General features: G+C 39.2%; 1 protein-coding gene across 1 annotated transcript in view; it reads left to right on the top strand.

Moving 5' to 3' along the window:
• The first annotated feature begins 2,098 nt into the window (after window positions 1-2,098).
• DSTYK (dual serine/threonine and tyrosine protein kinase) overlaps window positions 2,099-24,175 on the top strand; it is a 45,988-nt gene continuing 23,911 nt past the window's right edge. Inside the window, exons 1-2 of the mRNA XM_032217701.1 lie at window positions 2,099-3,551; window positions 15,501-15,889. Coding sequence (XP_032073592.1) covers window positions 3,272-3,551; window positions 15,501-15,889 — 669 coding nt within the window. The 5' untranslated portion in view covers window positions 2,099-3,271. The remainder of the gene's footprint in view (window positions 3,552-15,500; window positions 15,890-24,175) is intronic.

The following is a 24,175-nucleotide window of genomic DNA, read 5'->3' as shown; positions in this document are numbered from 1 at the left end:
GGAGTAAATGCACTTTCAAACTCATCAGGCAACCTAAAGCTTGAAATGCTTTCAGTATTATTCCGATGATCTTTTTGTAGTGATGATCTTTGTTATTGCCTAAAAATTTCTGTACGACTTCTTTAGAGGCAATCCACCCTTCTTTTTGAGGATCCGTCATGGTATTGACAAACTCTTGATCAACTGTAAGCCTTCTAATGTCTGGGCCAACGAACATACCTTCCTTCAATTTTACCTCCGACAGGCATAGAAACTTGGTGACCAAGTATTTGAAGCATTCTGCATCTCTTGGAAGTGATTTTACGAATTGCTTCATCAATCCCAATTTTATGTGGAGAGGTGGTAGAAGACCTTTATGGGAAGGTACCAAAGTTTTTCACCAACTGTTAGCACCCTCGGTTGCCAACTCTTGGTCCAGTGATTTTGTCAGTCTCAACTATCCCATAGACACAGAAAACAAGGGTATTTGGAATACCCAGCTTGTTGCCCGAGGAGCATGCACAAGACCTTCAAGTCCCCACACACTTGCCAACCATGGTCTTCATATTTAAGTTTACGAAGAACCAATTTCAAGTTCTCATAGGTTTCCTTCAAGTGTATGGAATGACCTACAGGTATGGAAGCTTAAAAACCATTGTGGAGTAAAACTGCTTTGAGACTTCTTTTTGAAGAATCTATAAAAAGTTGCCATTGCTCTGAATCATATTGGATTTTAAATTGACCCATCAGACCTTCGACATCGATGCAATAAACCAACTTGTCTTCCTGGGTGAAGTAAGGAACGAACTCCTTTTCATGAGGTCTGAACCATGAAGATGACACTTCTGGCAACAATAAATTCCTGCTTTTCAGCCTTGATCCGAGTAACTCAGCGGCATCTTTGGGAAGATTCAAGTCTCTTACCAAATCATTCATCTCCTCCTGAGAAAACAATTTGGTCTTGTATCATCTTCAAAGTCAGAACTTGATTCATCATCTGGTTCAGGTATGACTTCACCTTCATCAGAGCTAGGTATCTTTTCCAAGGTAGCAGTACTGGTATATCTGTGCCATGGGGGATGGGACGAATTGCTGAGTGAAGATTGGGGTATGAAATGGAATGCTTCCATTTGGAATTAAACCCTTTCACATCGCATAAACAAAAGTAATAATAATCACTATGGTTCTTTTGCTCTCGCCATACCATAGGAAAGATTTTTTCTTACCCTTGAACCAGTTTCGGAGGTCCTCAACACACCGTTTGCACACTTTATGAGGCACCCAAACTTTATCTTGATCTCCAATTTGTAGTCCAAAGTATGCAAAGTATACTTTTTTCACAAAGTCTGTAATATTCTCCTGTTGCTTCAACACTGTATATTCACCAGAGATGAAACAGAAACTGTCTGGCAAATTAATACACTTTCGCGTAGCCATAACATAACGGTTGAAGAATGACGAGCTAACATGAATTGCACTTATGTGAATTAATTAATAGTAATTTGGACTTTAAATTTGGTTAAAAACCCATAATATAAAAAATACCAAAAATTAATTTTTTTTGATAAATTTGAAGACAATTTTGCATGTTGTGGCAAATCATGACGTCTAGGAGTTTTTTCAATATTTTATTTGTTTTCATCACACCAAAATACATGGAAATTAGATGAAAATAATCAAACAGCTTTTTAGTCGCAGACCTGTATAATCCTTTCAGTTTAGCTGAGTTCATAGTGGCCAAGGGGTATTGAAGGTGATTCAAAATGAAGTAGGAATAAAGGATTCCTTTTTTATTTTATGGGAATTATCCAGAGTTACATCTGCCAGCATGAGGATGGGTATGCGTTGAGGAAAATAACTTTGTTGTTACAATTAAATTATTCTGTATGTATGTCCATGGTAACCAGAACTCAACCCTTTGGATCCTAAAAAAAATCACATAATAACATTGCATTGGCAGCAACTGCTCAAAATATTGGCAGCAACTACTCAAAATAACTACTTGCATAACAGCTTTAAAAAAAGAGTACTACTTTAGGAGGTAATCTAAGCCTAGACAGCTTTGAGGAGACAATGTAATTCAAATGTAAGAAACAGTAATATATCTCGTACTATTTATTTGATTTTTATTTTGCCTTTATTATTGTTTACAACTTTGTTGTGCAACCACTATTCCTCTTCTCCTAATATTAATTTTCTATTAAAAGATAGGTTGAATGATGTGTTAATTTTCTTCAGTCACTCCACTTACTCTCCTAAGCTGTCATTTCTATATTTAGACAAATGAATGCAAAAAGAACCAAAGTTTTCTCTTAATCTGCCTCTCACTTGATACTATTCCTTAAAGGCTTACTAAGCTTTAGAGGAATGATCTTCCAAAATATTATAGGATATGCATTTGTTCAGCAAAACAGTTTAGCTTGCTATGGTTTATTTATTTGATTTCTGTATGATGATACATTGGCTTTAATTACTCATGTAATTAAAGAATGCATTGATAAGAATTACTATGTATGCCTAGTCTTTGCAATTGGAGAAAAGTTTAAATCATGTTGAAAATTCACCCATCAATCATTTCATTTAGCTACACTAACATCTCTTCCAAACTTGATTCTTGTGACTACCTGAACGCATGTATGTTATATTATTGGCAACAATACAGGTTACCATTGCTTCATCCTTAATTCGATTCAGAGAATGAGCCATTTTTTTTATTTTCCAAGGAAAGAAATTTGAAATAATATTCACAAGAGAGTCAACTTCATAATCTCCTACCGATCATACTCTTACACTTGGAGGTTTTATATTCTTTTAAAGTTCCCATTCATTGCTTTCCCCTTCTATTTTCCCATTTATACCTAGTCTAAAGCCTCTCATAACCCGCTCCTTAATTTCAGCAAGTTAGCCCTGGAAGAGAACGGAAAACATCTGTGTTTAGCTTGAAAACTACAAAAGCCATGATACAGTTCGGGAAAAGCGCCTGTTTTCAGAGGCCTCTTATAAAGAAAAGAACTCCTATAATAAGGAAGTTCTCCCAAATACGACTACATCCCCCATAGTTCAAGGCGACCAAAATATCCGTATGGAGTCCGCCCCTGGCCACCTCCCTCTCCCCGGCAGAGCGCCCGGATAAAGGTTCCGTTCCTTGCGCAGTGCGACTTGATGCATCGCTGCTGACAGGGGAGCTGGAGGTTAAGGCTGGGGGAAAGGCGGCAGCGACAGCCTGGCATCGTACGACTCCCCATTCCCCTGGTGGGAAGAGGACTCTGGAGTTGAAGCCCCGGCGGAAGAAATGTCGGAGGGATGCGGAGGCCCCACCGTCCGCGGCTCCGGCGGAGGATTAAACCGCGAGCTATGCCGCACGTTCGGCCACTACAACCGGCACCTAACGCGATTGCAGCACAACTTGCGCGAAACGAAGAAGTTCTTCCGCGACATCAAATACTTCCAAGGCCCCACTGTTTTCCCCGTTGCTAATGCTGGGCCTCCCGGGGAGGAGCCGCCTGAACAACACCCCGCCCCTTCGGCCGTTGATAGCGCCCCTGCTGGTGGGGGTGCCTCCCTGCAGACTGGTAGGTGTGAGAGGCGTAACGGACGGCGGCATGGAGAAAGACCTGCACTCGGGCGATGGGCGATGTGGGGGCAGGGTGTGTGTGTTCCCGGCACCCCTTCAGGCTGGGCGTCTGGAAAAGAAACCCAGGCAGCCGTGGCTTTTGCTGGCCTTCACTGAAGCGGAAAAGTGCCCGCGCTTTACGGAAATCCCATATATGGGACGGGGTGATGGGTAGGCTCGGCTGGGCGGCTTTGAGAAAAGCCGAGATTGGGGCAGCGGTTTAGAGAAAAGGCAGGTGGGAGACGTGAAGGCAGCCGCCCGAATTGATGGAAACTGACGAGGGTTTTCGGAGGTGCCTGGAAAGCAGCAGGGAAGCACGTTGGACAACTCTGTGCTTAAGGAAGCCTGAACGGAAGGCCTGCTATAGATGCACAAATAGAATTCTTTATTGGCCAAGTGTGATTGGACACACAAGGAATTTGTCTTTGGTGCATATGCTCTCAGTGCACCTAAGGAGAATAAAATACATTCAAGGAGAATCATAAGGTAGAACACTTAATGATAGTCAGAGGGTACAAATAAACTATCAGGAAACAATATCAATATAAATCCTAAGGAAACAAGCAACAAAGTTACAGTCTTGCAGTCATAAGTGGTAGGAGATGGGTGATAGGAATGATGAGATGACTAACAGTAATAGTAATGAAGCCTTAGTGAATAGTTTGACAGTGGGGAGGGAATTATTTGTTTAGCCGATTGATGGCATTTGGGGAAAAACCTGTTCTTGTGTCTAGTTGTTCTGGTGTGCAATGCCCTATACTGTCATTTTGAGGGTAGGGAACAAATTATATCCAGGATGCGAGGGGTCTGTAAATATTTTCATGGCCCTCTTTTTTGACTCGTGCAGAGTTTCTCAATGGAAGGCAGGTTGGCCGAAATTGTTTATTTTGCAGTTCTGTGTTAGGGCATCTGACCTGACAGGAGAGCTTCTGGTGTTGGTCCGTGGCTAGTTATTACTGTGAGCAGGGTGATTCTGAATAGACCCGACTTTTTTGTTTTTAAACTCTATATTTTAAATTTTTGTGTTTTAGCTTGTAGATTTCACCTGGTTCCTGATTCTTTGTGCAAGTCCTTCCTTTATATCTTGGATTAATAAAGGAGAATATTTGTAACTCCCGGTTGAAATGAGGGGTCCTTAGTGCTCTCTGAAACCTGCTCGTTTTCTTGCAGACATTTCATTACCCAAACTAGGTAACTTCATCAGTGCTGGATTATAGATATGTTTTCAATAATGTCTTTGATCAAACTTTGTGTAAACCATCTTTCTCTACTCCAGCAAAACGTAAGTCTGGGAACTTCGACACCCCTGATTTAGAGACTTCTGTGGCTCATGTCTCCTGGATTAGACCAAAATTCCTATATTAGGAAAATCCGAAGAAAATCTGAAGAAATTATTGAAGCAGATTTAATTTCCTTGGTGTGCAGACATCCATTATGGGAAAATGTGACAGTTAATAATTTATTAACTGTTTAATAAATTAAACTATTAATAATTTAAACAGTTAATTTAGACATTTCTCTCCTGCTTCCCTTGTCCCATAGGAAATAGATGGCGTAAAGATATATAGAAACAAACTGTATACTCTGCATACTTTAGTTACCAAATTATGTTTGATAACTGATATAATACTGAAATAGAAATGGAAGTAAAAGTGCTTTAATACTGTTGGGATCCAAAGACGTGGGCAAATTTATACATGCAATACTGCTTCCAAGATGAGATGCTTCTTGTGTATTTGCAGCATTTGAATAAACTCTGGTTCATACTAGGACCATGCACAACTTGTGCAATATGATCATAGGAAAAGGTGCATTCGGTGTAAATGGTTCCAAATCTATATTCCTGCCTCCACCTTCTGAAAGACTTTACCTTCAGATCTAAAGTATGGTATAGTTTTAGTTCATCTTTTTGTTATGATTGCGAGTGCATGGAGCCAGAGAATAAGCAACTATGAACCTGATATTACCACATGAAAAAAAGTTTATTTCAAAATTTGTTACTCTGGAGATCAATGAAATATTTCTGTAAAAGGTAATTTAAGTTAATTTCACTTTCTCCTGCACAGTTCACCATTAATGGTTCATTTGTGTTTTGTTTTTTTTCAGTGAAATGATGAAACAAATCACTAGTTAAATTTTATTCATTTCTGTCTTTTGTACAATTAACTCCAGCTATTTTTTATTCAGGTTATATTGTATTTAAATAGGCATGTGGCCTAATATTTCATGCTAGGCCTCTCTGCCATTGTGGGGAAAAAACTCTTTAGTATCTTTCTAAAAACAAATCTATTAAAAACAATGGGCTTTTTAATTAGATGTTTCCTAACTTAAAAATATCCCAAGTTTTCTTTTCCATCAAAACCTTATTAGACTAATCTAGTGAGTATGCTAAAATAGTAACAAAACATTTTACAATATATATTTAGTTGATTGCAAGTGTAGTTCTCAGTGCCTTAAAAGAAATTACAGGCCTAGGTTTTAGGATGGTTTCTGTAGAACATATTGTAATTTTAATGGAAAATATTGAATAATATTCATTTCTGAAGTTCCACAGCTTTTTTTTAGCAGGTTCAAAATTATAGTAATTTCCTATGGTTTACCTGCATTTCATATTCCAATCCTTTGTGTCCTTAATAAATATTGTAAAGAATGACTTGATAGCTTGCCTAAATTGATCAACTAGCTCGATATGTTTCTTATTGGAGGGTGGGGGTTGTCCTTTAGTAAGCAGCACAGATTTGATATTGATCTGTAGTTGAATTTTGAGCTAGCTTGGGCCCTTCATTGCATGCTATGAAATCCTCAATGCTAATAATAGGTATATTGGAAAATTGGCTTGTCACATGCAAAAGGAAGAAAAGGGTGCAATACCCATGGATTGATTGAGAACAGCTTCATGTAGTACAATATTTGGCATGAATACAGAGTAAAATATGTTTATGAAGTTTATAAATCATTACACGTTTTGAAATTAAACCATGTAGTAAGGAAGTCATAGTTGCTGGCAAAGAAATTAACAATAGATATATTTGATTTAGCATATTAAGCATTACATTGTTTTTAATATAATTTTATATTAAACATTTTAAAAAGGAAATGAAACCTAACAAAAATCAAGTAAAGAAATAAGGAAAGAAAGAAAAGGATAAAAGTGCAAAAAAGAAAATATAAAAAGAAATGGAAAGAAATTTCTAATTTTATTTGCAGCCAATATAATTAAAAAGTTTTCTCTTACTCTATGCTATACAAACAAAAGCTTTCTTTTTTCTATTATCTAGTTTTTTCCTAATCATCAAAGCCACAAATCATAAGTTCATTTTTTAATGCAAAAAGTCTTAAAGGGATTTCTATTCAGCACTAAACTTTCCCTATATTGCCTTTTCTTTAATCAGGGAAGTCAGATCCATTTTTGAGCATATAATAATATTTCTGCTAAGATATTATATATAAATAAAGCTCTATGACTTTTTTCCAGCTTTCTGTCCATTAATCCTAATATATCCTTTTGTTATTAGATCTTCTCAATATTATTTTACATTCCCTTTGAAAAAAAATTCTAATATGATTAGTTTTATAAATTTAAATCATTTTAAGTTTTCATCCATAAATGATTCTTGTACTGATAAAGGTATTTTCTGGTACCATCTAGGTTTGTACTTATTTTCAGAATGGCACAGCTGAGATAATTATTTTCAAAATCTATATTAACCTTAGCTTTGTTGTATCCATTCTAGGCAAAGCATTCATCTTAATCACAGAAATTTTGCCCAATAACTTTGTCCCACTTTAACATTTTCTTAACTACATTCTGTCTTACTTAATTATTTTGAAATAACATAAAGTCATATTTGTTATAGTGATACCCAAATATTTTACCTTCTTTTTGACCTTGAAAACAATTTTATTCATAAATTCTTTTTGATGTTGTATTTTTATATATTTGTATTAAAAACTTTGCTTTCTGCTTATTAATTTTAAGACTTGCCTGTTCATCCTTTCATATTTTAATTGCTAGTGCACCAAATCCTTTTAATGCTAAAAAGTTTCAAATAGACTGCTGAAAAAAATAATACAATTTATTATTTCAGAATTACATCAACAATAAGTAATGAAATTAAGAAGGGTTGTTTTTTTTTATTATTCGGTTTTTCTTCAGAAGAACATAAACTTTCAGATCCTTACCTGGAACAGTAAAACAAAATCTTGCCAAATTTAACATTGCTTTTGAATAACTCAAACTATAAAAACTATTCCAGTAGCTTTAAATTTATTTAATATTGATTTTGTTGATTTATGTATTGCTTTTATGGGCACCTGATTGTGGAATGACTCCGGGATAATGTAATGGTATGTGGAAATGATCTTGGGAGATGGCAAGAAGAGATGATGCCTAGGATAATGTTTGCATAAAAGAGCCTAAAGCCTGCAGCTGCATAATGGAAAGAAAAAGAGGCTCAGAAGGGATCCCCCTTCCCAACACCCAATTTGTCAGGCTATAAAGGAGTGGCAGGAGAGTTGTACTTTCAGACTTGCAAAATTCTGTTAATGTAGCCTTACAATAAAGTAGTAATAGCTCATCTGATTGTGTTTCCTGTGTGGTCTGCCTCTGAAGGCTGACAATAGTTTACATAAGAAAGTATGATACCCAATAATAAACAATAATACATATCCAGACATACATTTCAAGAACTTCAAAAATTATACTTCACAGAGATTCAATAGATGCCCCATTCTAGAGCCTGGAACTTTTAAAACACAGAATACCTTTATTGTGAGAGCCACACAGATTTCTGGAGATGCTATTTGGAGGCTAGGCTCAGCATCCTTCCTGGTTATCAATATGTGGACCTGTTTAATATATGAGACTCATGGTGCACCAATATATGAGACCCATGGTACACCAAGCTATTTGAAGAAGAAAAAACAGGTAATATCACACTGGGAATCTCCATTTGAAATAGAAACTGATATAACTGAGCAAAAACAGTAAAGTTCAAACTAAACTTTACAAAATGCTTCTTTGGTGAAAATTACATTTATGAACAGAGGGAGATTAGGACAAGAAGAGAGGGAGGTTAGTTATTTTTAACTAGCATTAAAAATAATGTTAGTTTTTATGTTTTCTGCCTTTCCTTACCTGATTTTCCAGTTTTTATTCTAAATAATTTTATCCTCTTTCAACCTCCATTAAATTGACATTGCTTTGATTCAAATATTTTCATAAATGTGTGGCATAAGAGAGAAGTACCAAAAATTGGAAAATTATAAATTGAAGATAGCTTTCCCTATACTTTTTTCATCATCATCATCAGATTTATATACCACCTTTCACTCAATGTGGCATATATAATAATCTTGCTTCCTATTTTCCTCACAATACAAACAGAAATAGTGAAATGGAGTGGGTTGGGTTGGGTTGGGTTGGGTTGAAAGAGTAATTGGTTCAAAGCCACCAAGCTTATTGGTAAATATACTGATGCAATTATACATTGGGGATGGAGACGAAATTTGCAACTAAATATTTTGAATAAAAATCTTGTACAACTATTGTCACAATTAATTTTAGTGGGCTGAACAGTTTATTTAACAACCAGAAATCAGTTTCTTTAGTAATAGCTTTGTTCAAGCAATATTTTTGGTTAGCTGGATGGTGTCTAATTGGAGATTTGATGCACAGTTAATATGGATTTGAAACAAATTTAAAGGGCTTCAAATAAACTTAGTCATTTCCATTAGTTGTGAATTTCAGATTCTTGTTTAATCATGCTGAGCTTTACAAAGAAGTATAGCTTAAATGCCTGCCTGTGATCTTTATCCTTAAAGCAAGGATAGCCAATCCAGAGCCCTCAAATTCTTTTATATAGCAACATTCATACTTACTGACCATTGGCTCAGTTGGATAGAGTTTATTGGTATTGTAATTAAAAAAATATTGAAAACACCATGTTATTGTCTACGAACTAACGTATAACTGTATTTTAAATAAGGGACCCATTCAAACAATTATTAGATATGTATAATTATCAAAACATACTGATAAAAACATTTATAAAAAGTATAAGCTTGTTCTAGATAGTTGAAAGTTTTAAATGTATTGTCTTAAGGTATTAAATGATTTCACCTTCAAATTGATTTAGTCTAATTATTACTAATTATTCATTTTTATACATCAAGAATTCTTTTCCTGGTTTCAGGATTGATAGCTCTTCAATTCAGTTATTTTGTACCTCTTTAACCTGCTAGAATGCAAGTGAAAAAGAAAAGCAATTATATTTGCAAACATATTGATTGTACTGTGAAGTATTTTCTGCATATACCTTAATAGCCTTCTGCATGAGGCAACAGATATGTGATAGGAAGTTAAAATATTCATGAAGGGTATTAATTAATTGCAGTGAACCACCTGCCTAGAGACCTATTTAGAGACTTAGAGACAGTGCTATCTCTCTCCCTTTACAAATCTATTCAAAGGAAAGATGGTTGCCCAGTACTATGCAGGCAAATTTAATTACTGGATTGCTTCTTGCTGCTTTGCTGTCTCTTCACACTATGACAATTTCAACCAATACTCATAAATCCTTTGTCTCCTGAGTTATATGATACTGGCATAGCAAGCTGCTTCAACAGTAAGAATTCTGATTAGAATTGGATAGTCAAATATTTCGTGGCACGACAAAACCGCGGTCCACTAAAGCGTGCCCGATTAAAGCGCATCGCTGACGTCATCAGCAGCGCGACAACAGCAACCGCGGAGAAAAAAGGGCGCTTTAAGAAGCGCTTTGAAAGCAAGCCGATTCAAGTTAAGGTAAGGGTTAGGTTTGGGGTTAGGGTTAGGGTTAGGTTAAGGGTTAGGGTTAGGTTTAGGGTTAGGTTAAGGGTTAGGGTTAGGTTTAGCGTTAGGTTAAGGGTTAGGGTTAGGTTTAGCGTTAGGTTAAGGGTTAGGTTTAGGGTTAGGTTTAGGGGAGTTAGGTTTAGGTTTAGGGGTTAATTTTAGCTTTAGCGTTCACAGCGTGCTTTTTTCGTTGCACTGTGATGACGTCAGGTACGCGGTTTCGTCGAGCGCGCTTTAGTTGAACGCGGTTTTGTGGTGGAACCAAATATTTATCCAGTATGCAGGTAGTCCTTGCTTACTGACCACTTGTTCAGTGATAATTTGAAGTTGCAGTGGTGCTGAATAATATGCAATGTGCACTTACAGTGATCCTGTAATACAGTGGTCCCCAACCTTTTTATCGCCGCGGACCAGTCAGCCTGTGATAATTTTACCGTGGCCCGCTGAGCGCGCGCAGGGGTGGGGGTGGGGGTGTAAAAAAACTCCCAGCCCGGAGTACCCCTTTAAGTAATCCATATTTCAGTAAACTGATCTACCGTCAGGCTGTTGCTTGTAAACTGGACTAACTATTTCTAGTTAATTTCTAACTATTTGAATGGAAGATTATATGCTTATAGTTTCTATTCTTTTGTTAACACACAACCACATTTTTATTCTTCTACAGACACCATTTTTAATTACCAGGATAGTACACCAATGACAGCACCATGATCAGAAAATGTTAAATGTTGCATTATTTTCAATATGTATTTGTAAATATATGCCAAATAGATTGCAATCGCTTTCTGGACTTCCTTTAAATTTGCAGGTAAATGCTGCAATAGATATATAGCTCCCATCAGATTGATGATCACCCAAAAATGTTATTCATTGAATTCACTGTGAATCCTTTCTTAGTAAGTGCATTCAAGCCAGCCTACTACTAGCTGGTAGCCTCTCTGTCCATTCACCAAATTATCTGGGACAAGGGTGTCAGAGTGACATCGAAAATGTCAAGGTAATAGCCATGACTATGAAATTAAAAGCCTATTTATTCTTTTATTTGCATCACATAAAAACCAAGATGGTTCCCATCTTGAATTTTTCTAAATACATCCTACATACAACCATGATGCAGGAGTTTTCATTCAGCAAGAAAAAGGAACCGGTGACTTGAGCCAAGTCAACATCTGGAAATCTTATCCCAGTCATATCCAACCTAGCTTATTTTTTGAGATCACCTCAAGGCGAGCTGGAGAGGGACGCGCTGCGCCACGAGTTGGAGAGCTTGGAGAGGCTGAGCGCGCAACTTGGAGAGCTGCGTCTCCGCCACCTGGAGCCCGAGCTGGCCCGGCGGCGGCAGCAGCTGGAGGGGCTGTGGGCCGACTGCGCCGCTCTGGAGGCGCTGCTGGAGCAGCTCCTGGCCGAGCACGAAGGGCTGCAGGAAGCGCGCAAGCAGCGGCCAGCCGCGCTGCTGTCTGCCCCGCGCGTCCTCCGGGCCGGGCGCTCCGAGAAGCGGCAGCTGGCCTCCGACTACGCGCTGGTGGTGAGCTGGAGCTGCGCGCAGAGCCTGGAGCGATACGAGGCCGAGTTGCGGGCGATGCAGGAGCTGGAAGGGGGCCGCCTGGGCCAAGAGGACCTGCGCAAGCTGCGCGCGCAGAACCAGGAGAGCCGCCGGCGCCTCGAGGAGCTGTGGCGCCGCTGCCGGGAGCTTTGCGCGCTGGGCGAGCGGCTGGAAGAGGAGCGGCTGGCGCAGCAGGAGAGCCACGGCGCCCAGCTGCAGGGATCATGGCCCCCGGCCGCTGCGCGGCCCGGTGCCAGGTACTCCGCGGCCCGGCACCGGTCCGCGGACCGGGGGTTGGGGACCACTGCTGTAATATGTATGTTTGTATGTATGTGTGGGTGTATACATACGCATACCCCAAGCAGTTCGAAAGCATGCAAATGCAAATAGATAAATAGCTACCACTTTGGTGAGATGGTAACAGCGTTCCATGTGCCTTGGCGTATAGTCATGCTGGGCATATGACCATGGAAATATCCTCAGACAATGTTGACTCCTTGTGCGAAAAAACGAAGATGAGCACCGTCCCCTAGAGTCTGATACGACTGGACAGGGGAAGCATTTCTGCCTGTCCTGTCCGTCCGTCCATCCATCCATTCATTTATCTATCTTTATTTTACAAATAACTCCAGGTGGGAAACATATCCAACACACCTTTCTCCTCCTATTTTCTCTACAACAATCACCCTGTAAGATGAGTTTGGCTGAGAGACAGTGAGAGGCCCAAGGTCACCAACTGGCTTTCATGGTTAAGGCAGGTCTAGCTTTCTAGCCTGGTGCCTTAACCATAGACTAAGCTGGCTCCTATGGTACTTACGTCCTCAAAAGTTCTAGCAGCCACAGTGCCTCTGCAGTCACATGATCATGATTAGGATATTTGGCACTTATGATGGTTGCAATGTCCTGCAGTTACATGATCACTATTTGTGGTCTTCTCTGCTGGCTTCTCAAGAGGAAAACCAATGAGGAAGCCAGCAGGGAAGGTTGCAAGTCTCTTTGGGAGGTCAGTCCCCCTCCTGTATTCCTTAGCTCATGCCCCACTGGATCATCCTGCCTACAGCCTTCTTGTGCTCATATCCTATGGCACCATCCTTGGATTTCTTGCATTCACATACGGCCTTCACTAGACTTCCTAAGCATCCCTCAGCCTCTCCCAACACACACAGCCTACGCCAGCCCCCTCCCCCAAGGCTTTCCCCAACTCTCCATAGTACACCCCCATGTTCTTTTCCTGAGATTCCCACCACTTCCTGCTTAATGACTCACATATCTTGGAGTTACAAGGGCACTAGGACTGCTGGGATTATCACTTAGCAACAACAATTCCAATCTCAAAACTGAAGGACAACCTGTATTTGTATTAGGAAAGGAACAGTCACATTAATCTTAAAAACAATCTGATTACAATGGATTTTAATAAATAAAAGAAAATCATTGCATAGTTCTTTTTCAAAAACTTTTAGCATGATTTTTTAAAAATGTCATGACTTTTGAAGCAAAAATGTATGTTGTTTTTAAAGGAACCTACTAATTTGATCTTCATTGATTAATTCAGTTTCAGTTGTATAATCATGATTTTCAAATTTCTGGGCCTAGGGACAATAACACTTGGTATCATGTCCCACATTAGTTAAAAATAAGAAAATCTTCTTTCTGCAGTTACATTTTTGGCTTCAGAAAATATTTGAAATGCTACTTTATTACCAAAACAATAGAAGTTGGCAACACTTGGACACTTGGTCAACAAACAATCTTAGAGTGGTGAAAGAAATTAAGTCAACAAAGTGTACTACCTGTGGTTTTAGAGATGCACTCCCTAGGGAAAACAATGCTCACAAACCTGTTCAGCATACAGTGGGCTTAAAGTTACATTTCAACATACCTTCCATGTTCAATTTGAATGTTGGTTTTCAGGTTTTGCAGAAAAGAGCTTTCTCCTTTTACTATGGGTGTTATAGCAGCCCCATTTTAATTTCAGCAGAACACTTTCTGCTTTTATGTGCTTTCTATTGCATTAATCTGCAAACAAAATACAATTGCATTTTAGCATTTATATTTGATAAATAGCATATAGAAATAGTTCTGTTTTCTATATAATTACATTTTTCCATAACTGAAAGTACTATGCTTCAATGACAAATGTAAACATTAATATGCCGGCTTTTCTATGCTAAGTTAGTGGAACTAAGCATAGAAGTAGCCTGCAGTACTGCACTCTAACCACTGTACCACTGAGGCTCATTAATACATAGAATTGCACTTAATATATCTGCGTTGAAGACATATGGCAAACCTTTTAAGCTGTGTTTAATTTTGTCTAATGTTTTTAATGTTAAAGACTCACTTTGCTTCAGCTTGACTCCTGTTAACTACAGGGCGCTGTAGTTCTTTTGGTAGCCATAAAGAAGTAACTTGCTATGGCCTTCCTCACGGATGTTAATTAATTCCTGTCCAACTCTTTAAAAAAGTCTGCCCTTGCTTAGATTTTGGGGTAAAGGATAATTTTATCTTGGAAACGGTGGGATATCTTATGAAGGAGGAAATAAGCTGCACAATTATGGTGTGAATATAGGAGTGTTCAAGGAATGGGACCCCTCTCTGAAACGCTGGCAATATGGTCAAGCAAAATAACTCTTGTTTTAGCTTGTTTACATTTTATATCCTGTGTAAAGTTCATAATCATTGATAGGATTTGTATTTCTGAATTTATTAGTAGCCTATGTATTATGATAATGTGGTGGAACATAAACATTTTGGGATAACACATGACTCCTTACTTTTTCAGATTAACTGTCTTTAGATAGAATGGCTTGAAGCTTTATTGTTCTGCAAAGTCCTCTCAGGCTATAATTTAATAGGACATGGAGGCAGGCAGCCTGGGCACAATGGAGTAGATGGACCAGCAACCTTGGAAATAACAGCTTCTGGGAATAGAAAGGGAGCAGGGGGGACAGTATCATTATGGATGGAGCCTTGCTGCTGCTGCCTCTCCTCAACTGAAAATATTAAGATAAATTCAAGTTTTAGTATTGTATTAAAACTTGAAGGGGCCTGTGGACAAGATGATTATTCGATTTCCTGCCATTATATAAATTAAAAGCACAAGATTCTGGATTGCTACTTTTTCTCCTCCTCTTTACTTAAATGTGTATTTGCTGGCATTGGGAAGGAAGAACAGACTGGATATGTGGGAGCTTCTAAGCCATATCCAGTCCTCTTAGGGCTAGAATAAAGTTGACAGTGATCCATGAATGCTTACACTTTAATTAAAAATTAAAAAAACCCTTGAAATGTCAGAAGAATGTCTTATTCTTACTTTAGAATTGATGTGGCTAGGATAATGTGGCACCATTATGGACATCTTCCAGATATATTGGGAATATAAGGTGCAGGGCTGCGCTTGCTAGTTAATTCTGGGAATTAAGTCCCAACACATATAGGAGGCACTTCAATGGGAAGGTTAATCTTGGGGAAATTTGTGCCAACCTTGCAGGATAAAATTCCTAATAAGATTTATATGCTTTTTTTTTTAGGACAGCTAAGTTCAATTGCTTTTCCTCGACATGAGGAGGAATACCTCCAGCTGACAGTAAGATGTCACCCATGCTTATTAATCTTCGGACAAAACTGTAATGCCAAATGCCAATTACTCAACATGCTCTTGGGAAAGAGACTGCTACCTACCACCAAAATTAGCAGTGAGGATCATTGTAAGAGGCGTCGAATTCGTTTCACACACGGAAGACAGACACGGATCAGTTTAGCTCTACCAGGACAGTATGAATTGGTGCATAATTTGGCAGCTCATCAAAGTAGTTGGGAAACAATACCTGAGGAGGACTTAGAAATCCATGATGACGATGAGGATCTGGCACATCAGATTGCAGAGTTGGAGGTTACACTGAATCATACTTTATTACAGGTACGAAATAAGAACAAATATCTTTGTACACACCATTTCATGTTTAAACAGGTTTATATAAGAAAGTAGTTTTGCCATGAAGCCTTTTCATTAATGTTACATTTTTTTTTATTTTGAACATAGATGAAGAGATTCTACAGCTAGAACAAACAACAACTTTAAAAATATAAGAGTTTGAATTCATCCCTAAGTTTAATTTCATCATTTGTCTCTGAATTTAAAACTACTGTTTCTATAGAGTGTGAAATATGGAGGATGCAGTTTGAAGTAAAGAAACTTTGGTTCGAAAGGAAACATTTAGATCTTCCCCTGATTGGCATACTTGGCCAACCCTCGGCTTAACCCTAATTAAGATTATGAATTTACATTTATAAAATTTAAGTGTTCCTTTCCTTATCCTTTATTGTACTTAAATATTGTATCCCTTAATTGAATATTAGTGCATTTTAGTTAATATTAAGTACAGTTTCTTTTTATTTGGACTGCCTATCTTTTACATGAGAATCGTGTTGTATTACTACTAGCCTTAGAAAGTTTGCCTGCAAGTCTATTTTTTTACTATATCTTCACATTGGAATGTTGATAATATGGAATGAATTGGAATGTGAGGGCAGAGAATCATTGCTTTTGATGTCATGCACTTCAGCTAAATATGTCAGTCTAGTTTCATTTATGTAACTTAATTTATGGAACACAACTCAAAGGTGTTTTGTGAATTTCGTGAATCAGTGAAAAATATACCTTTGTTAGATTCAGGATATATAGTTAGGACAAATTCAGTATTTGCATCATAAGGAATAGTAAAGTGAGAGGTTTTTTTTAAAAAAATTCAACCATCTCCCGCAAAAGCACCATTGTTAGATTTTCCATTTATGGAATTTTAAATAAAAGAAATTAATTGAAATATCAATTAAATTAAGTAGGTAGAAATAGCTAGGTCCAGGTTTGTCATTTTAACATGGACTTCTATCAGAGAAAAGACAAGGAATAGAAGATGTACTTGTAAAATACAGATTTATTTAACCAGATTTAAAAATGTTTGGCTTGAATAAAATTGTTTTGGTTTCCAACTGTTAGAGTTACTGTTAATCTAATTCAACTTACTATGTGGTTTTTATGCCTTATGTAGCTCTGATTAAATCATTATTTTTCATTCAAACATTGTAAAAAATATGTTGCTAGCCTTTTCTTTTTTTAAAGTAAATTCTTAAAGTTATTAGTTCTTGGTATGCAAATTGAGATCAGATGCAAGAAGGTTCTGAATTACATTGTTCTTAACCCGTTAGTTGAGCATTTATATAATCATACATTGTAAGTTGAGAGGATGGGGGGGAAAAGTTGTGGAAAAGTAGATTGGGACTGCTTAACTGACCAATAAGTGTTCTAGCCTTTTCTTCCAACTGCATTAGACTTTAATTCCCACAAAGCTATAAATTCTAGAAGTTGTACTTCACATTTTTAGGGCAAAATGCCCTTAAAGTAGAAAAATAGAACAGTAGAAAAGATGTTTACTATGCTGTAACTGGGGAAAAAATGAGGGTTGAATTCAAATTGGATTTTAATCAATTAAATTACTATTTGAATTCTGATAAAATTAAATACATAGTGCTACTTATATTATTCAAATCTTTAAAAAAATATTCTTCTGTAATTAAGGAGATTTTTGCAAAATTCATAAATTTCCAAGCAGTAATACTGAATATTTTAACTCTTTTCATAGTATGTAAGAATGTAGTTTGATCCTATCTTGCTTTCCAATAAAGTGTTCAAATTTATTGCAAATTTGTTTTTCTTTATCTGTGCCCGAAAAAATTGTACATTACTTTTTATTACAACTTTTCACTGTCTGTAGCTAGTGTGCAATTTCTACTTTGCTGCTACTTTTATTCAAAACTTAAAGTTTTATTTTATATGGAAATCTTTCTCTGCAGGCAGGTGTGATATATTATTATAGGTTTATAGTAAATACTATTTTGTGGTCTGGCTCTTTCTCTTTCTTTAAATTGTTTCATTAGCCAATGCTATAATATGTAGTTTTCTGATCTTCCTTCCTGATTGAAGATGTATATTATATTTTTTGCAGTATGTCCTGGTGCAATAGGAATCCATGCTTTGAAGCAGTTTTCTATTCATGTAAAAGTTTTTTTTTTACAGTTCTCAGTCCCACTAACAACACCTGAATTTATCATGTTTCTCATACTATTTCAATCAAACTACAACTCCATATTCACACAAACATTCCATAATTCAAAACTATCCACCTTAACATACAGGTAGTCCTCAATTTACAGCCATTTGTTTAGGACCATATGAAGTAACAGCAGCACTGATTTATGACTGCTTTTTATACCTACGACTGTTCTAGCATCCTGATGATCATGTGACCAAAATTCAGACACTTGGCAACTGGTATGTATATGTCCTGGAGTCATTTGAATACCATTTGTAACTTCCCCAGCTGGCTTCCAACAAGCAAAGTCAATTGGGGAAGTCAGATTCACTTAACAACTGCAACTATTTGCTTAACAAGTGTGGCAAAAAAGATCATAAAATGGGGCAAAACTCACTCTGACTTGCTTAGCAACAGAAATGTTGGGCTCAGTTATGGTTGTAGATAGAGGACTATCTATATGCTTGCTTGCTTTTTCTTATCCTATATTTCTTAGTGACATGCTCATTTCCAGCTTACTCATGCCCTTCCTATCATAATGCTGTGTTGTACTTCCCATATAATCTTTTGTACTCTCTTTTTATTGCTATCCCACTATATTTACCTATTTTAGAATAAGTAATGATAGGGTTATTAGCTATATGCAGCACTATCTAATAAAGTGAGAAAAGTACTGGTCAGTTCTGACACATTGTGGCAGAACACCAGTGGGTTCTCTCAGGATGGAACGTATAAAATATAAGTTTCTCTTTTCCTGTTACCTACACATATTGCTGATTCTTATTTGTAGGTAATTGTATTTGCTTTTTATCTTATTATGGATATATTTTTAAAAAAGACTGCATACCAAAAAGCAAAACTGGCTATTAAAAAAAGGATGTGAACAGGGTTTCAGCTAATGATTAAAATGTATTAATTGTGTTAACAATGTTCCCTCTTTTAAAAGAAAAATATTATTTTAAGATGGTACTTGCTATCCAATTCCTTTATTTATAGTTCTAACATCTATTTAATTCAATTAGGATAATTCTTTTCCACTAAATTATGTTATTCGGCTGAGTCAATGAGTGAATCTCCTGAAGTTGTTAACTCATCACTTACATTTTTTTGCAAAGTTAATTTGATTGAGAATGTTTTAAGCTGTATAAGTTTAATTTCCAGACATTAAATCCAGTTGCAGAAATAGGTTCCTCCGTGGAATATTAACATTATACTTAGCAGTTCTGTTATCCTGTGTGAGAAGAGGCAAATGCTAAAAGAAAACTACTGATAAGAGCTAGCAAGAATACTCACTTTAGCTTGTGTTCATCAAATAAGATTAGTTGTCATATTGAGATATCTAATTCTTTCCACTTCATTGACTTTGTTTACTGTGATCGATGTGAGTCATCTTTCATGGCAAATGTTGATTTGCACATGAATCTTTATCTTAACTTTCACTTTTGCCTAGCAACATCAGTTTTTGTATTCTATGCTCTGAAGTCTCATGACAGTCAGGCAAATGGCAATTAACAGTTTGTTTTGAGAGTTGCAGGAATTTTGGAAAACAGTGATGTATTGAAGTGGCTTTATATGTTATCATGCATGTTATGCTCCACTTTGGATTGTTCAGGGTGGAACAGTAAAAATGTTTGAAAAACTGTGTCTCAGACAGCATGAATATTTGTTTGATGCTTGTTCAAAGACAAAACACCTTCTTTCTTAAATTTACTTTGATCTTTTTTATATTACCAGTTCTTAGCTTATATAATGTTTTAAGAGTAGTATGAATCTGAATCAACCAAAACAATACTTTTGATGCCTGAAATTCTTTTAAACCTGGCTCTTTACTTCATTTTTCACAACACATTTGCATTGGAGGAGGTGGAATTGTGATTTAATGTAATATAATATTTGGCATGGTTCTGATTCTGCTGAAAATATGATTAAAATGTGTAATAAATTGTTTCTGTGAAAAATCAAGCAAATTATATCAGTTCAGGGAATGTTTGCCAGAATATATTACAATTCTGCTATTCATGTTTGCAAACCAGGACTAGCAGTGATAATTGATCTCTCCTCCTAATTTTAGCTTTATAGCATTAATTGGCGATTTTTTACAATTTTTTTCCTTTAAATTGGCTTTCTAAATCATTTTTTTCTTCTGATAAATTGGAGGGAAATTCAAAACTGCTTTCAGGCTGTCTCTCTTCAACCGTTCTGACTGCCTGCAGCCACGAGTTAGCTCAGGAAGCCTGCCTTGCAGTCAGATCGGCCAGCTCACAAGCTACGGCTCAGTAGCTGTTTCCCCAAGGCGCTCCTGGAATCTGGCCACTCGAAAGACACACGACCAGCCCTTTCATGTGCAGCTGTTCCAGGTGAAGTCGGTGGCCATTCTGTGGAGCACCCGGCCACTTTGAGTGTCGGTGGCCATTTTGCGGGTTGGAAAGCCCACGAAGATAGCGGTGGCCATTTTGAGGCTTGGAAAAGCCTCGGAAGAAAAAATGTCAGCCATTTTGGACACTTTAAAAAAGGCGCGAACTCTGCAGCAGCTGTTACAAGTGCCCAGCGACCCAGGATCATTCCAGGTGGACCGGATCAGGAGCGTCTGGCCATCAAACGGATGAGACTGTTGCCTATCTTTATTGTGGCTTGATTTATGTTGGAGGAGATGGCTGATCAAGCTGTGTCTGCAGATAAAGGATTAGAGGAGGCAGGGCCATCGGGGGTGAAGAACAGTAGGAAGAGGCAGGCCAAAGAGGCTTCTTCCTTAGAGGTGAACCCCAAGGTCTCTAAAGCCACTACCAGGGCAGAAGAACAAAGGCAGAAGGCTCTTGAGAAAGAATTTCAGAGGGCCCCAAAACAACAAGTTCTAACTGCCCAGCCCTCCTCCCGAGGGTCACCAAGTTGTCTCCCCAGATCCACCTGTCTTGCCACCCATGGGCCCTTGCCCTTCATTGGCAGATTCAGATGGGGAATTGTCTTCTTCTGAGTCCTCCTCCTCTGTAGAACCTGACAACAGAGGCAATTTCTTTGATGTCCCTCTCAATAGGGAGCGCACCTTTGAGCGGGCTTTCCTCCCTATTGCGTATGGTTCAGGGGTTCCCCAAGCCATATACACCTCTCCTGCAGATATGGCAACCATCATTGCTGAAATCATCAAACAGGTCATGGCTGCTGGCCTACAGCAGCGCCCCCAACCTGCTCCATCACATAGCCGCAAGCATAGCTGCAGCTGCTCAACAACCTGATCCCTCTGCTTCTACTTCTCAGGCCTCGGTTGGTGGTGAACTAGATAACCTGCGGGATTCAGATCTGTCTGACAACGAGGTGGTCACCCCAGATGCCCCGGCCTTTGCCGGATTATTTAAAACTGAGTGTTCTAAGTCCCTACTGCTTAAGGCCATTAAAGCTGCTAACTTACCATCTTCTGCTTCAGTTTCCACCCCACAAGAAAAACCAGCAGAACCGGCTATAACTGAGGATTTCAGTACCCCATTCACTGAACCTACTGTGGAAAAGGAGGTGATTCCTGTTCCCAAGATCTTCCTGCCTCCACTGCCACTTCCTTTTTCTCTAGAGCAGCCATAGTTTGGATTGAACAGCTGCAGGAGCACATTTCTCCTACTGACACTAAATCACATAGGGACTTCGACAAGATTAGGGCAGCCGTTGAATTTGAGGCTGATTCTTTTCTCAATGCTGCCAGGTTTGCTTCCAAAGCCATGGCCTCTTTGTGTCACGGCCAGACGTCTGCTTTGGCCCAAGCCATGGCAGGCGGATATCCGTACCAAGTGGCACCTAGCAGCCTCCCCCTTCAGTGGCACCCAATTATTTGGTACTCTCTTGGATCCGTACCTCATGGAATCTAAAGACAAGCCCAAGGTCCTTTCATCCATAAATAAAAAATAGGACAGTTGTCCTGCTCCTTACCACAGGAGGTCGCCCTTTTGGCTGGGGGATGGGGGAGAACGTCATTCTCCCATCCACAGTGTCAGTCCTACACTCCCAAACAGGGATCTCACCAGGACAGATCTAACAGAAACGCACAGCATTTACCCCCCAAGAAGTCTTACCGTGGAGGAAGCAACCACCAATTTTCATGACAAAAATAACTATCTGGACTCTCTTCCGATCGGAGGCCGCCTGGCGTTCTTTGCCCACAGCTGGGAAGAGACTACAACAGACAATTGGGTACTCAAAACATTCAAATTTGGCCTCATGCTGGAATTCCTCTCCATCCTCCAGGAACACTTTACACCATGCCTGGTCTCTCGGTGTCCTTGCAAGAGGGTGCTGATGGAACAGGCCATTCAGTACCTGCTAGAGATCCGGGCCATCCAACAGGTTCCTCCCCATCAGGAAGGGCAGGGTTTTTATTCCAGCCTGTTTGTGGTACTGAAGAATTCCGGGGGATGGAGGCAATTTTGGATCTAAAATAGTTGAACCGCCATATTGTCTACCAGCAGTTCAAAATGCATTCTCTGCACATTATCCTGCAGGGAGTCAGGAAAGGCAACTTCCTCACGTCAGTAGACTTGACCGAAGCTTACCTTCATATTCCCATCTTCATAGACCACCGAAAATATCTCCATTTCTCTTATGGGGGGAGGCACTTCCAGTACCGAGCTCTTCCGTTCGGACTATCCTCGGCCCCCAGGGTATTCACAAAGATGCTGGCTGCTCTAGCCACCTACATCAGGTCATCTCCAGTTTGGATTCTCTGTTACCTGGATGACATCCTCTTGTTGTCCAGGTCTCCGACTCAAGCAGAAAGAGATCTTACTCTCACCATTCACACCCTGAGGAATCACAGGTTTGGAGTGAATCTCAAGAAGAGTCACCTTGTTCCCGGCACTTGCATTCTTCATCTCGGGGTCTTGATAGACACCATGGTGGGAGGGTGTTTCTGTCCAACGACTGCATTCTCAGTCTGAGGGAAATTGTCAGGAAGGTGCTGTGACTACGCAAGGCATCCCTTCTTCTCTCCCAAGTTTTGGGCAAGATAGTGTCTTGCTTCGGGGTTGTCCCATGGGCCAGGTTCCACAGGAGGACTCTTCAATGGTTCATGCTTCTGCATCAAAAGGAGCTGCTCCCCTCTCCGGGTTTCCATTCCCAGTCAGGTCTTACAGTCCCTCAAATGGTGGCAGTCCCCGGCAATTTCGCAAGGGACCTTGTTCAGGGATCCGGACCGTCTCACACTTAAGATGGATGCAAGTCTGATGGGGTGGGGGACACATGCAGGACTTAGTGGCTCAGGGTCAGTGGTCCTTCGAAGAGAGCCAAAGCAGCATAAATTGGCTAGAGTTATGGGCAGTTCGCTTTGCCCTCAGACAATTTCAACATAGGGTTCATAGGGTTCAACATAGTTACATATAAGTCCTAACAGACAATACCACGACCAAGGCACACATAAACAGGCAGGGGGAACATGTTCCTGGCCTCTGATGCCAGGAATCCAATCTGTTGTACCGGTGGGCAGAATCTCACCTGTCATCTCTCAGGACAGAGCACATCTCAGGAGCCTCCAACGTCCAGGCAGACTGGCTGAGCAGGACCAGTATAGATCAGGCAGAGTGGAGCATCCATCCAAACCTCTTCCATTGACTGACACTACGATTCGGTCTCCCAGTCCTAGACCTGTTTGCGACGGCAGACAACAACCAGGTACCCAGGTATTACTTGCGGTTCATGGGTCCCATGGCAGAAGGAGTAGACGCCCTCAGGTGCCATTGACTCAAAGGTCTCTTGTATGCATTTCCGCCCCTTCCCCTCATTCAGAGAGTAATTCGGAAAATGTTGGAGCAGGAGGCAGAACTATTGTTGCTAGCGCCGAATTGGCCACGTCGGCCTTGGTATGCTGAACTAGTGACTCAATCTTCACTCCATGGCACATTCCACAGTCTCTCCTGTCTCTACACCAAGGGTCAGTTTGTCATCCCAACCCCCAGTGGCTACTATTAACCACATGGCGATTGAGCGACAAGCCTTAACAGCCGATAACATCTCCCTCACCGTCATTGCTACCATTCAAGCATCATGCAGAAGCTCTACTAACCACATTTACGATGCCACTTGGCGGGCATTCGCACTGTGGTGTACCGCCTGGAAGAAAGAAGAGGGTTTAGGGTCAGACT

The sequence above is a fragment of the Thamnophis elegans genome, chromosome 5 (assembly GCF_009769535.1).
Source record: "Thamnophis elegans isolate rThaEle1 chromosome 5, rThaEle1.pri, whole genome shotgun sequence".
Classification (NCBI taxonomy): Eukaryota; Metazoa; Chordata; class Lepidosauria; order Squamata; family Colubridae; genus Thamnophis; species Thamnophis elegans.
The sequence above is the reverse complement of the archived record's forward strand: the minus strand, read 5'-3'. Positions and strand labels throughout refer to the sequence as shown.